Source organism: Brassica napus, chromosome C1, assembly GCF_020379485.1.
Source record: "Brassica napus cultivar Da-Ae chromosome C1, Da-Ae, whole genome shotgun sequence".
Classification (NCBI taxonomy): domain Eukaryota; kingdom Viridiplantae; phylum Streptophyta; class Magnoliopsida; order Brassicales; family Brassicaceae; genus Brassica; species Brassica napus.
In genome coordinates this window covers 4,685,785-4,699,064 of record NC_063444.1, presented here as the reverse complement: position 1 = coordinate 4,699,064, position 13,280 = coordinate 4,685,785, and the positions used below count along the sequence as shown (strand labels likewise).

The 13,280-nt window shown below is 38.0% G+C and overlaps 4 protein-coding genes across 4 annotated transcripts; 1 reads left to right on the top strand and 3 right to left on the bottom strand.

Moving 5' to 3' along the window:
* Nucleotides 1–1,555: 1,555 nt before the first annotated feature.
* Nucleotides 1,556–3,088, bottom strand: LOC106394469 (probable xyloglucan endotransglucosylase/hydrolase protein 18). The gene is made up of 3 exons (XM_013835040.3): nucleotides 2,581–3,088; nucleotides 2,284–2,477; nucleotides 1,556–2,105 (listed from the first exon to the last, which is right to left on the bottom strand). Exons 1-3 carry the CDS (start codon nucleotides 2,860–2,862, stop codon nucleotides 1,733–1,735), a joined length of 849 nt encoding a protein of 282 aa, XP_013690494.2. The 5' UTR covers nucleotides 2,863–3,088; the 3' UTR covers nucleotides 1,556–1,732.
* Nucleotides 3,089–4,024: 936 nt separating this feature from the next.
* On the bottom strand, nucleotides 4,025–5,447 carry LOC106385619 (probable xyloglucan endotransglucosylase/hydrolase protein 17). Its single transcript, XM_013825531.3, has 3 exons — nucleotides 4,970–5,447; nucleotides 4,674–4,867; nucleotides 4,025–4,577 (listed from the first exon to the last, which is right to left on the bottom strand). The coding sequence occupies exons 1-3, from the start codon at nucleotides 5,360–5,362 to the stop codon at nucleotides 4,205–4,207; spliced, it is 960 nt and encodes a 319-aa protein (XP_013680985.2). The 5' UTR covers nucleotides 5,363–5,447; the 3' UTR covers nucleotides 4,025–4,204.
* A 665-nt stretch (nucleotides 5,448–6,112) lies between these two features.
* Nucleotides 6,113–9,254, bottom strand: LOC106384162 (F-box/kelch-repeat protein At5g39560-like). The gene has a single exon (XM_013824170.3). The coding sequence runs from the start codon at nucleotides 7,760–7,762 to the stop codon at nucleotides 6,575–6,577; it is 1,188 nt and encodes a 395-aa protein (XP_013679624.2). The 5' UTR covers nucleotides 7,763–9,254; the 3' UTR covers nucleotides 6,113–6,574.
* Nucleotides 9,255–9,596: 342 nt separating this feature from the next.
* LOC106386486 (pathogenesis-related protein PR-1) lies at nucleotides 9,597–10,716 on the top strand. Its single transcript, XM_013826324.3, has one exon. It carries the CDS (start codon nucleotides 9,807–9,809, stop codon nucleotides 10,311–10,313), a length of 507 nt encoding a protein of 168 aa, XP_013681778.1. The 5' UTR covers nucleotides 9,597–9,806; the 3' UTR covers nucleotides 10,314–10,716.
* The last annotated feature ends 2,564 nt before the right edge of the window (nucleotides 10,717–13,280 follow it).

The following is a 13,280-nucleotide window of genomic DNA, read 5'->3' as shown; positions in this document are numbered from 1 at the left end:
AAAAAAATTATCAAAAATATACGAACTACCCAAAATTATCAAAAAATGTTCAGATATTTTATCTGAAATATCCAAATAATCTGATATTTTTATCTGACTCATCTTAGTTACTCAAAAGTTGACCCAAATAACATATATTTTACCTGAATTAGCCTAATTACCCGAAGTAACGGAAGTAGAACTGAAATCAAAACGAAAACCGATTTTTTTTGTATATTAAGCAGTTCCTAATTTATTATCTGAACCGACATGAACCAGAAACTATTAAAACCGATTTGAACCAATAATTTTGTTGGTTCCTATATGGATTTTCTAGCCCCACTAGCCAAACTATCTGATATCCAAAATGTCCGCCTGAATCGAATCTATACCCAAAATGTCCATATGCCTAATTTAAACACCAGTATGTGCAACCGATTGTAGCGATATATAGATGTTAATTTTCTTTGGAAATAATTTAATGCATAAGTTCATGATCATACGTTATTTTCCAACTTCCTCTTTTCTTCTGTGCAACTTTCTCAATTTTCTATTTATCTACACGATAAAGCAATTCATAAGTAGCTAAATTACATTGTTGTTTGGTATGATGGTGGCCAAGCTTTTATTATTGCTGTTTCTAACACAATTTTAAGTCTTCTTAGTTTCTTGTCGTACAAGCATTAGTAAAGCTATTTAGCCAGCCCATAGGCCCAGTCTGCTAGAATAGCGAAATAACACATATTTGTTTTGTAAATATTGATCAACTCCTGAAGCCCTGCAAGGGTAATACTCAAGACGAGTTCTTATTCTAAATTGTTGTCACTAGTTTTTGATAAGGGTAATAATTTTTTGGTGATATTCTCTTAACTGGTATCAATGTATCATATGCATAAAATCTTGCAACTGTGCTTCTTTTCCATGTCGTCACATATTATTTTCCACTCTTTTGATTGATTTGACATTTTCTGAATGAAGATTTGTTTACATCCATCCTAGTCCAACAGAAAAAAGAAGAAGAGAACAAAAATCGAAAACAACAAAAGCTAGATTATACTATTGAAATCTACATATTATTTTATCCTTTTTGTGACACTAACTTCAAATTAGTGCTAAGACGCAAAAGACTAGATTGTTCTGAGTACCTAGTATCACTTGGACTTATAGTTTTTTTAAGAACTGGTTCTTATTTTTTTTAGTTATAAATTAAGAGACGAATTTTTATATTCCGCTAAGAACTCCACCCTAAGAAAACCCATGTTGTTATTCCTATTCTTTACCATAATGTCTCGTTACTCTTGTGCATTAGTAGAAGTTCTTAATATATATGAATCTACTGTGATTTATTGTCACCTAATATACTGTTAATATGTAAAAAGTTTACCCTAATCCCTATCCCCTATAAATAATATATATCACTTTTATCGTCTTACTATTAAGCAAAGCCATTCCTACGACCAAACTTGAAACCAACCCTAAGCATAAATTTTTAATGTTCCACCCAAGTATTTCTTATATATTTTGAACCTCTGTAAATGTTAAGAACTTTATAACTCTAGTGAAATCAATAAAGTTGTAGTAACGAAACCTTTTCTTTCCATAATTTATTATTTGTTATTACTTAAAAAATCTTCCACAAACACACACACACACATAATATGAGCAACAAATGAATGAAACATAATAGATAAAACTCATTTGAGTTACAAAGACAACGCCAAGTAACTCATTCACGAATCAAAGAATCGATAGGTTAAGTGCACACTTTAGGAACACCTTTAGGAAACCTTTTTGTATCGGTGCAATAGTTATAGACCATGTATTTACTCTGCGCCCATTTCATTTTATCTATGCCTCTCTGGTCGAGTGTCTGAGTGAACCATGGGGAATTCGCAGGGCAAGATGATTTTCCATTAGCCCAAACACATCCTTCCACATTGTAGTTTCTGTAGAAAGCAGTAAAAGGAGCCTTTGACCAATCTGTTTTCTCCAATCCTCCCCTTGTGGCCCAATGCTCTGCTTCCCAAAGGCTCGCGTAGAGCCTCATTGGTTGGTTCTTTGGGAATGGAACTCCAATCGACTCAGAGTTCTTGAACTCTCTAATAGGAATACCATCGACTGTAAAACTGAAAAAGAGGAAATAAAAGAAAACTTATTAGGAATCCTACATCGAAAGAATGTATTGAGACCTAGAATAACATCTAAGAGAAGTTTATTAACCTTAACAAAGTATAAACTAATGAGATTATGTGTAGCCTCAAAACTTGTAATATTAATGTGCAAAGGATGGAATGATCTGCTTACATAATCCTTTGGGGGTTCCATGTGATGCAGTATGTATGAAAGTTCTTTGTTGGGTCGAACCACAAATGAAATTGTTGTTCTTTGTCTCCTGATCCTTGTGTGTAAACATTAGTATGGAGGGTATAAGGATGACCACTTATGTTTCCCAAGAACTCAAAATCGATCTCATCCCACATAGTTCCAGGTGCTTTAAGCTACACCAAATCATCATATAACACCAAGATACTCATTAGTTATATGTAATCTAGCGAAAAGGAAAGGATGACCAAATATTCTTTGAAATAGTATGTTACTTACGTAAAATGTTGTGACTGTTCCAGCAGAGTTACCAGCGACAAGTTTCATCTGAACCTCGGTTTTGCCATAGAGAAACTCCTGATTGGACTGAAAACCCGAACCAGATGATTTGTCGAGGGAGAGAGAAAGAAGCTTTCCATCTCTGTCGCGAACCTTTCCACGGCCATCACCCCAATGTATCTGAACGTCTTTATGGAAGCTACCGGCATAAACAGCCACAGATTGTGCGGCAATGAGAAAGAGAACCAAGAACGCGAATCTTGTACCACAAGAAAACTTCATTTTTTATATTTCTTGAGTAGTATTGATATCTCGAATGTTTTTGTTGATGGAAAACTGAGATAAGTGACATGAGTTTACATAGCTGCTGGAAAATGGCAAAGGAAAAAGAGAGGGAAGTTTCATGGTTTGATGATTGATAGTGTGCTGTATTCTAGTTGGCGCATTCGACCTCTTGCTGGTTGTTACTAAATAATTCAATAACATATAATTTCATTACTCGCTTATTGTTACAAAGAAGAGAAAATAATGTATATGGACAATTTGTATATTACATGCTGGTCCCGCGTTCTGAATGTACCGAAATCATTTCGTCAACACGGCTTCGACTTTTGACCTGAGCCTAACCCTCCCCGCCGCATAGAGGGTTCGTGTATATTAAATATTTTTTTGTCGATATATTTAATATTTGCATTCTAACAATATCCACTACTTTCATTTCACCATGATTTATGATAAAGACATGGTACATCCCCATTTAAAATGTTGCATAAAATCATATCTCGATCCAGAGGAAATAATATTTCACTCTCTTAATGGTTGAAACCGCTTGCCAAACTAAAAACATAAGAAAATTACTTTGTTCGGGTATAAATAATAGCAAAATCTTTGACGATTAGTATAACGTTACGGGTAATATAATTTAGTTAGCTGGATTTTATGAATAAGCCTGGACGCGTCAGTTTATTAGTATATGAAATTTAGTTTGACAAATTAGTCCCTACGTTTTTACCAAAATAAAATAAAATTAGTCCCTACGTTGACAAACTACCATACCAAAAAATTAATCATGAGATTAAGAAACCACCTGTGATCCACTTTCAAGATCATGGTCCTTGTCTTAACGTAATCTTGTTCACGCATTGTAGCCTGGCCATATAATAGTATTAAACAACACGAAAGCTCATGATCCGATTTTGACGTTGAGTCTACAAAATCATCAACTTCCCCACACGTTAAGACTTAAGAGACACATTACTTCTGGCTACATTGTTTTGTTTCTACTCAATTATGCGTAGACAAAACCGATACTATAGTTTTCTCATTTCTCATAAAACTATTTTATTTGTGCTTCCCAAGAATTGATGTGTAATTTTACTATTTTAGTAATGAACTTATCAATGCTCTCAATATTTTATAAATTTCACAAATCAAGTGGATCCAATTAAGTAACGAAAACCCTTGTTTCCATAATTTATTATTCACTTATTAATTTAAAATTTTTGCACATACACCACCACACACACATACATGAGCAACAAATGAATGAAACAGAATAAATAAAACTTATTTGAATCACAAAGAGAACGCCAGTAACTTATTGACAAATCAAAGAATCAACAGTTTAAGTGCACACTTTAGGAACACCTTTAGGAAACCTTTTTGTATCGGTGCAATAGTTATAGACCATGTATTTACTCTGCGCCCATTTCACTTTATCTATGCCATTCTTGTCGAGTGTCTGAGTGAACCATGGCGAATTCGCTGGACAAGATGATTTTCCATTAGCCCAAACACATCCTTCCACATTGTAGTTTCTATAGAAAGCAGTAAAAGGAGCCTTGGACCAATCTGTTTTCTCTAATCCTCCTCTTGTAGCCCAATGCTCGGCCTCCCAAAGGCTCGCGTAGACTCTCATTGGTTGGTCCTTTGGGAATGGAATTCCCATTGACTCAGAGTTCTTGAACTCTCTAATGGGAATACCATCAACTGTAAAGCTGATAAAGCGAACAAAAAAGAAGAAGAGAATATTGATTCACGAACACATAACCTCAAAAGATATGAGACTATAAGGGATCGAAGGAAGGGCTTACATAATCCTTTGGGGGTTCCATGTGATGCAATAAGTGTGAAAGCCAAGGGTTGGGTCGAACCATAAATGAAATTGTTGTTCTTTGTCTCCTGTGCCTTTTGTGTAAACATTGGTATGAAGAGTATAAGGATGACCACTTATGTTTCCCAAGAACTCGAAATCGATCTCATCCCACATAGTTCCAGGCGCTTTAAGCTACACAAAGTCATCATAAAACACCAACACACTTAATAACTAAATGTAATCAAACGTATAGTAAAATATGACAAAAATGCTTAGAGACAATATGTTACTTACATAGAAAGTTGTGACTGTTCCAGCAGAGTTGCCAGGGACAAGCTTCATTTGAACCTCGGCTTTGCCATAAAGAAACTCTTGGTTGGATTGGAAACCGGATCCAGAAGATTTGTCAAGCGAAAGTGAAAGAAGTTTTCCTTCATTGTCGTGAATCTTTCCACGGCCATCACCCCAATGTATCTGAACGTCTTTGTGGAAGCTACCCGCATAGACGCACACAGATTGTAGCGCAAAGAGGAAGAGAGCCAAGAACGCAAACCTTGTACCGCAAGAAGACTTCATTTTAATTTGTAGATCTCTGATGTATATCGTTGATGGAAATTGAGGTATGTGACATTGGTTTATATAGCTGCTAGAAATGAAGCAAAAGAGATAGAGAGATGGAAGTTTCATGGAGTTTGATCATTAATGGTGCATGTGCTTTTGTCTCACTGGATGAGATTTCTAATAATACAGTAATGTATTACATTAATGATTTGATCCGTTGTTGGCTGTTGCAAAACGAATCCAATTAAAATATTAATTTCATTATTGTTTCAAAATGTCTGGTTCCAATGTTTTGATGTGTAAACGCGGCTTCGACTCTTGAGCACCGCCTATAGAGAAGTTCGCCTGTGTTTTATTAATTCCAAACGTAGCCCACCTATAAGTCTAGAACGTAACAGTAAGTCATACACATTGAAGTATCCTTAAATTCGGTCTATTGCATTATAGATATCGTAACAGGTAGGAAATTATTAACTGTGGTAGAGAGCGCATTTCTTAAGAGTTTTTTTGACTGAAAGTTTCATGTACTCAGTTTCAAATATGTTCGTTGTTGAAGTATACTATGCTTTATAAACTCTCTCGTTGCATCACACGACTAAGAACAGCATTATCGGGCGTATGAGTATCTACTCTATTAACAACTAAAAGTAATGAAAAGATAGAAAAGAGAAACTTGCAGAAGAGCTGCATAACTCGGGCGTATGCAAAATAAGGAACGTTCTTTCTTTGTTTCTTGCACTGTTCGCGGGCCCCATTAACTCGTGGCGGTCCGCGATTAATTAGCTTTTTAATTTTTTTTTTATCAGAAAAAAAATAATAAAAAAAAAATCAAATAAGAACCCCATGCTAAGATTCAGCGTTGAACATGCTCTTAGAGCATGATTATCGGGTGAGGGTTTCTAAATTTTTTTTTTTTTTTGGTTTTATCTGATTTAAAAAAACAGTTAAAACGGAACCAATCGCGGACCGTCACGTGTCGTGGGGCCCACAAAATAGTGTAACAAACTAGCAAAGAGCAATCCGTAACTAGAACTTTTGGAGACCGTTTTTTCAAAAAAACGTGGGACCCACACCTTTATTTGATGAAGAAACCCATTTTGGGTTCTGCGATAAAGGTGCTCTTACGACACGAGAGTAAATACTCCATTCTTAATGTTGATAAGGAAATGTTTCTAAAGCATTACAACTTAATATTGTGACAATAATGATGCATATATATAAAATCATATTTTAAATCTCAAACTATTTTCATGAGAGACCATAAAAACAACATGCTCATTTAAGAACACAACGACTAGTAAGGTCAACTAGTTCAAACACACCATCTTTCACGAATCATCAAATCGAAATGACTAGAGAATTAAAGCGCTCAGACAACTCGGGGAGCTTAACCTCAGTAACAGGCCATTCTATCTCACCCCAAACCTCATTTCCATGGCGCTTCTCTACGACTATTTTCGCGCACCTAATTTTCCATACCTCTATCCCGTCGTATTCCTCAAACTTGTAGAGCCACATAACTAAAAGTTTCCCACCGTGGTTGAGTATATTAACCATACGCCACTTATACAATAGTTCGAAATTCGAGAGCTTGACGTCTATCCATTTTTTACATTTGGAATCATACCAGACTAGATTATCGGAGTAGTATGAATAACTATACATTACATCCTCTACCACACTCACACACCATTTGCCTAGATATCCCAAATTATCGTGGACTTCCACGACTTCCCACGTACCTTGTTTTGGGTCATAAGCACAGTAGTTTATTTTAGTAATTAGGTAAATCTTTCCTTGAAGCCCAACGGTATTTAACCACCCCCCTTCTAGCACAGCAACTCTATGTCTAAGCAAGGGGCTCCAAGTTTTAGTCTTCATGTCCAATACTTCCATCCAAGTTTCATCTTCCCCGCAACCGTCAAACACATATATTTTCTCATCGAGGAAAACAGCATAGGGACACCTTCGAGCCACCAACATGCTAGGGCCATCACGCCACATGTGACTCCGACAATCAAGAATACGAACAGATGAAGAAGGCTGTTCAGAGGAGGTCACACCGAATAAATAGATTTCCGAACCAACCACTACATTAGTGCGATCCATAAATGGTACGAGAGAATTAGATTCAGGAAGGGGAACCAGCGAATATTCGTTACATGGAAGATTATCTTCTTGAGCATCGTCAACGGTTAATGTTTCAACATGAGCATGTTTCGTCCAAAGAGTGTACCATTTAAGACCAAGGTCTTTGAAACGTTCCATGCAGATATAGATGCATGGCTCTGTTGTTCCGATGCGAGATCGTGTCGTGTAGAGTTCAGGAGAAGAGAGGAGAGATAGGAATCTCTTGGAGACGAGAGAGAGGTTAGGGTAATTGCATTTCGAGATACGAGCAAGAATGTTCTCAACGATTACATCTGGGAGTGAAGAAAACGAATGAGGTTGTAGATTGAGCGGCGGAAGCTCCGGTGGAGGATTGCTGTTCTTATTTTCCTGCGGTTGTTCATCTTGGCGGATCATATTCAGCAAGAATTACGTACATGTCGATTGGAGAAGAAGCCCTATAAATATTGTGTTAGACTTCAAGGTCTTGGAAGAGTACAATTAGCTTTTATATGGACCCAACAAAATCAAATTATGAAGACTTTTTCCTAACAAATCAGTAAATCTCAAAACATTAAAAAATAAGAGAGAGAAAAAAATCTAGTAATTTGAAAGTTATAGAATTGGCAGATTTTATTTCTACTTATATTTCTAAATAATTTTACAAAATTTATAACTGAAACTTCTCTTTCTAAAAGAAAACAATTGCAGATTTATTAGATTTATTACTTAATATTAAGTAGTCATAATTTGGCAAGAGTAAAAAAAAAGATCTAAAGAGATAATACGGATCCTTAATGTGTCTTTTTTAAGTTTTTACTAACTGAAGTGATTTTTTTTAAAAAAAAATTGATATTTTTTTTTTTAATTGAACGTTTGTTTCCAAACTTTTATGAATACACAAACTGAAAAAACTACATAAAACTCCATTTGTATTTTCCTAGGCATCCGTTTAATGAACTTGAAATTAAAATGCATCGTTCTACCTCAATGTTAATAACGTACACAAATCAAGATAGCAACGACCAACTGAGCCCTGAACAGAAATAGGATCAATAACATAACGATGCGACGGGGGACTGACAAAAAGAACGATGTATAATCACTCACACACAAAAACGTAGTAATGATTTTGGATAGGTCTAGCAGGTTGTCCTATAATTATTCTTCCCCAAGAAAGAGACAATACTCTTTTGGGAGTAGCAATATTCTCCATGATGCTATGAAAGCTTTGAATGCAGCTGGACGAGTATACGCTTATCTAACTTCATTAGTACCCAAATTCATACATTTATCATGTCATTTATGAGACAAATGTGATGAAATTTAGGTGGTTCATTCAACATCAAACCCTAAGGTTAAGAAGTATCACGGTGCAAAATACCGTATCTTACGTGACCCTACGAACAGCAATTGTCTCATCGGTCCATCTTCGCTCAAGCTCTTGCGTAGTGTCCTGATCAACATAATCTGTATAGTACTCTGCAACATTTATCTTTCTTTTCGTTACTTATACAATAATAAAACTTGGCTTTGAATTAATTGCACTTGTTGACAATCAGCATAGAATAGAATGTTTCATTGTTGATCATGTAGTGCATTAGAGTTATACATTTGTTGCACTATGTGGGCTTTTAGGCGTTTTATCTCATTTGCATTTTGGATCCAACATAACTCCAACCTGGTCTAGTGAGAAGTGAGAACCACTTTGAAACTTATACTATCAGTTATATAAAATGTCAAATGGTAATAATAAATTAAAACATAACTTTATGCCTAAATATTGCCGGCTGACTTAGTTAAAAAACAATTATCGCTTATTTAAATAATATTATACCATTAACGAACAGTTCTTTACATTAAATCATCTCGCCTCCCAAGACTTTTTTTGGGGTAGTCTACAATATTAATATATAACTTACCTACTATGCATAAAATATACGTTAAGCATATATAAAGTGCTACTCCCTGTGTTCCTGAAAAAATGATTTTCTAGAATATTAACGCATATTAAGAAAACAATTAATTTTTTACAATTAAATTTATTATTTATTTTACTATACATTTTCCAATAAATATCAACCATTAGTATTCAATCAATTCAAATATTTTCAATTAATGTTTCTTAAAATTATACAATTTTTCAGCATTAACTACTAAAAGTACCTTAAAATTTTAGAAAATCTATCATTTTGGAACAAATAATAAATCTAGAAAATCCTACTTTCAGAGGTAGTATAATACAAAATCTAAGAATTCAAAACAAGTTCAAATGTGGCTATCATAATCGAACATGTACACCACTAATTATAGAGTTGAAATTTCATCACTAAAAACTTATTTTAGTATATAAAGTAAATACATATATATCACTAAAAAATCATATAAACAAAATTTCCCTTCACGATTTGAAGCTTATATAAAACCAAAGCAAACACCATTAGGTGAAGCTTCAACCGCCATGGCTTCTCCTAAACACATTAATGGGTTTTCGTCTGCAATAGCGGCTCTTATACTAATAATCGTAGCATGTTTTCATTGTGTTGATGCTGCAAACTACCAACAACAATTCATGGGTCCACAAAACGCAGCAAGAGCTCGTTTGAGGCTCAAACCACTAAGGTGGGACCCCAAACTAGCCCGCTACGCGCAATGGTGGGCCAACCAGAGACGTCGTGACTGCGCCTTGATCCATTCGAATGGACCGTACGGTGAGAATCTATTCTGGGGCTCAGGCAAAAGATGGAGCCCTGTTCAAGCCGCTAATGGGTGGTTGTCAGAAGCAAGGAGCTATAACTATTACTCTAACTCGTGTAGGGCCGAGATGTGTGGCCATTACACGCAGATTGTGTGGAGGAACACGCAGAGGATTGGCTGCGCTCATGTGATTTGCAATGGCCGACGCGGTGTGTTATTCGCTTGCAATTACTTTCCACCGGGGAATTTTCTTGGGGTGAGGCCTTATTGAGTATGATCCATTTTTATATCTCATAAAAAGCTCATACCAAGGGAAGTTGTTCGTGCGTTTTCTTAACTATTCCTTTTTGTATACAATATTATATTTTATTTGTTCAAGTTTTAACGTGCGGTCGGCAAAACCACAACGTTTGTTTCCGATACTTATGTATGTTTCTGTGAGGGAAATTCATTTGGTTAATAAGACTAAGTAACTATACATATCTTAAATTTTGGACTATAAACTATATTAATCTACAGCTACTATATCTTCTAGAGATTTAAATTTTATGTCTTTTTGTGAATGAGACTCGTAGGGCTCAAGGGGAAACGAGAATCCTTAACCATGCCATAGAATAGTTAGATCACCAAGTCCTTTTATTCCCAATGTTGTCACTAGAAAGATTACACAACAGTGAAGAAATTGTTGGACCCGAATATGACCCTCAGGTGAGGTACCGATAAGCGTGAGCTAGCATGTGGGTTGCGATAAGCCCATCATAACAAAGGGAGCTGAAAGCCGAGCTGACGACTGGACCTGGGAGACATCATAGCAGAGGTCACGACAGAAAGTGAGCTAACACCTTAAGAGACTCGGTCAAGAGGAGCCTAAAGCGAGCTCCGTAATTGAAGCCAAATATCTAGGAGAACAGTTGAAGGGTTGCCAACGAAACCTAGACTATATAAAGATGGAGAAGATAAAAGACAAGGGATCTCTTTTCCATATATCAACTTTTGTACTAGATTAAAAGCATTACGTATTCTTTAGCAGTCATCTCAAGATACATTCCTTTGTATTCATCATCTTTCAACTCATCAATAAAATCATATTCATTCTTCAAGTTTATTTACGGGATTCAGCCCACGATTCTCATTCATCTCTCTTGACCTAACCTAAATCTAAGAAGTGAAACCTTGTCTCTCACAATTGGCGCCGTCTGTGGGGACAAATAATCGAATCCCTTTCTCTAAAGCTTAAAGGATGAATCCATTAGACGGAACGAATCCATCTAACCCCGATCAATCGAACCAGAGCAATAGCTCACCGAATCGCACTGCTCCGGGGGCAAATAACCCGAGAGCCTCCGGAGGGACCAACTCTGGGTCCTCAGCCCTCAATAACCCATCGCATCAATCCGCTCCGAACCAAACGGAAGATCAGCTTTCTGAGATCCGTCGGATGATGCTCCAGTTAGTGGACAAAGCTCAAGAGACCGAGCGAACGGTGCAACAGTTAGCCGAACGGCAGCAACAGTTCGAAGAGATAACCAGATCTCAATCCGCAACGACCCAACCGTCCGTCCACCAGGGAAGAGGAGTCACTTTCCATGAACGGTTAGCTGACCCTTCCTTCCCTAGAGAGCGCCTGAACTTCTCCCCTGATAGCCCAGGTGCAGAAGGGCAGGAACCTGCTTTCCAAACGCCTCGCGCTAGGACAGCTCCTGCGTTTACCCCTCCTATCACCAGCACCATGGGGAGCAATGTAGCTACAACTAGCTCCATGCCTGATCGAAACACCGGTGGGAGCACCCGTTTGCCTCCACCGCCACCTCCTTCCGGGTCTGGAGCAGGAACCAACATACCGTCCGGGGGCAGAACATCAGCTTCGGTGTTTCAAGCTAGGGTTTCAACCCCAAGCACAGACGAATACCAAAGGACGGATGCTGATCCTGCAGCTCTCCGCACTAACCTCGCTCGGAGCCTAAGGACCAATGAGCGACCTATTTCGCCAGCTAGCTGGGAAGACGACCGAGCTCGGTCTCACCAGGAACCTGCTCGCCGAGTATCTGATAATGACCCAAATGTCCTTCCCTTCGAGGGACCTGACGCAATTCGCAGGTACATGGAGCGAACCCACGCAGCTCTCCAGAAATTGGGAGCTCAAGTTCACAAGGTAACGAGCTCAGCTCCCGAAATCGAGAGCTTAATTGAGGAGACTCGTGGAACTCCGTTCACCGATAGAATTGCCAACTCTTACATAAGAGATACTCGAAAAATTAAGATTCCTGAATACGATGGGAACGCAGACCCAAAGGCCTATTTAAGAGCCTTCCGATTAGCTATCGTTAAAGCTCACTTCACAAAGGAAGAGTGTGATGCAGGATATTGCAGAACATTTGCCGAAAACCTGATCGGAACAGCTCTCGAATGGTTCTCCAGCCTCGAGCCGAACTCTATAGACAGTTTCGATCAATTGGCTAACGCCTTTATGAAGCAATATTCAACTCACATCCTGAAACAAGCGTCTGAGGCTGACCTCTGGAAGATCAGACAAGGACTGGGAGACTCACTGCGAGTCTACATCGAAAAGTTCAGAGCAGTAAGAACTAAACTCTCGAATCCCAACGATCAGGTAGCCATTGAGGCTCTTAGGAGAGGTCTCTGGTATAAATCAGGTTTCTTCTCGGAGCTAACGCTAAATCCCCCTCCAACTATCGATGACGCCCTCCATAAGGCCTCTAGATACATTACCTTGGAGGAGGAAATGGCAGCATTAGATAAGCTCCACAGAAAACCCCAGAGTCACCCGAAAGGCGAAGCCTCCGATGGAAAGGGACCTCACAAAAGAGGTAGCTCCCGAAATAATCAGACCCAGGGAGAACATTCTTACGTAGTCGAGGAAGACAAGGAAGAAAAACCTGTCGCCGCGACAGCTAAAGCCCCCTGGTCCAAAGGTTATGACGAGAGCAAACATTGCTCTTACCACGATCGAAAGGGACATTCAACCGAAGAATGTTGGGACCTCCAACGACAACTGGCTGCTAAATTCGCAGCCGGAGAAATAAAAGATGTGGACCTCAAAAAGCCACAACCTTATCAGAAGAGAGGTCCCAGAGATAGCTCTCCAAAACGCGAGAGGTCACCTGAAAAAGAAACAGACTCACCACCCCCAGCTCCCAAAAAGAGAGTCGATATGATCCTTGGAAAGTTTCCACAAGGAAAAAGCCTACAAATCGAGGCCCTCTTGAGTAAACCACCT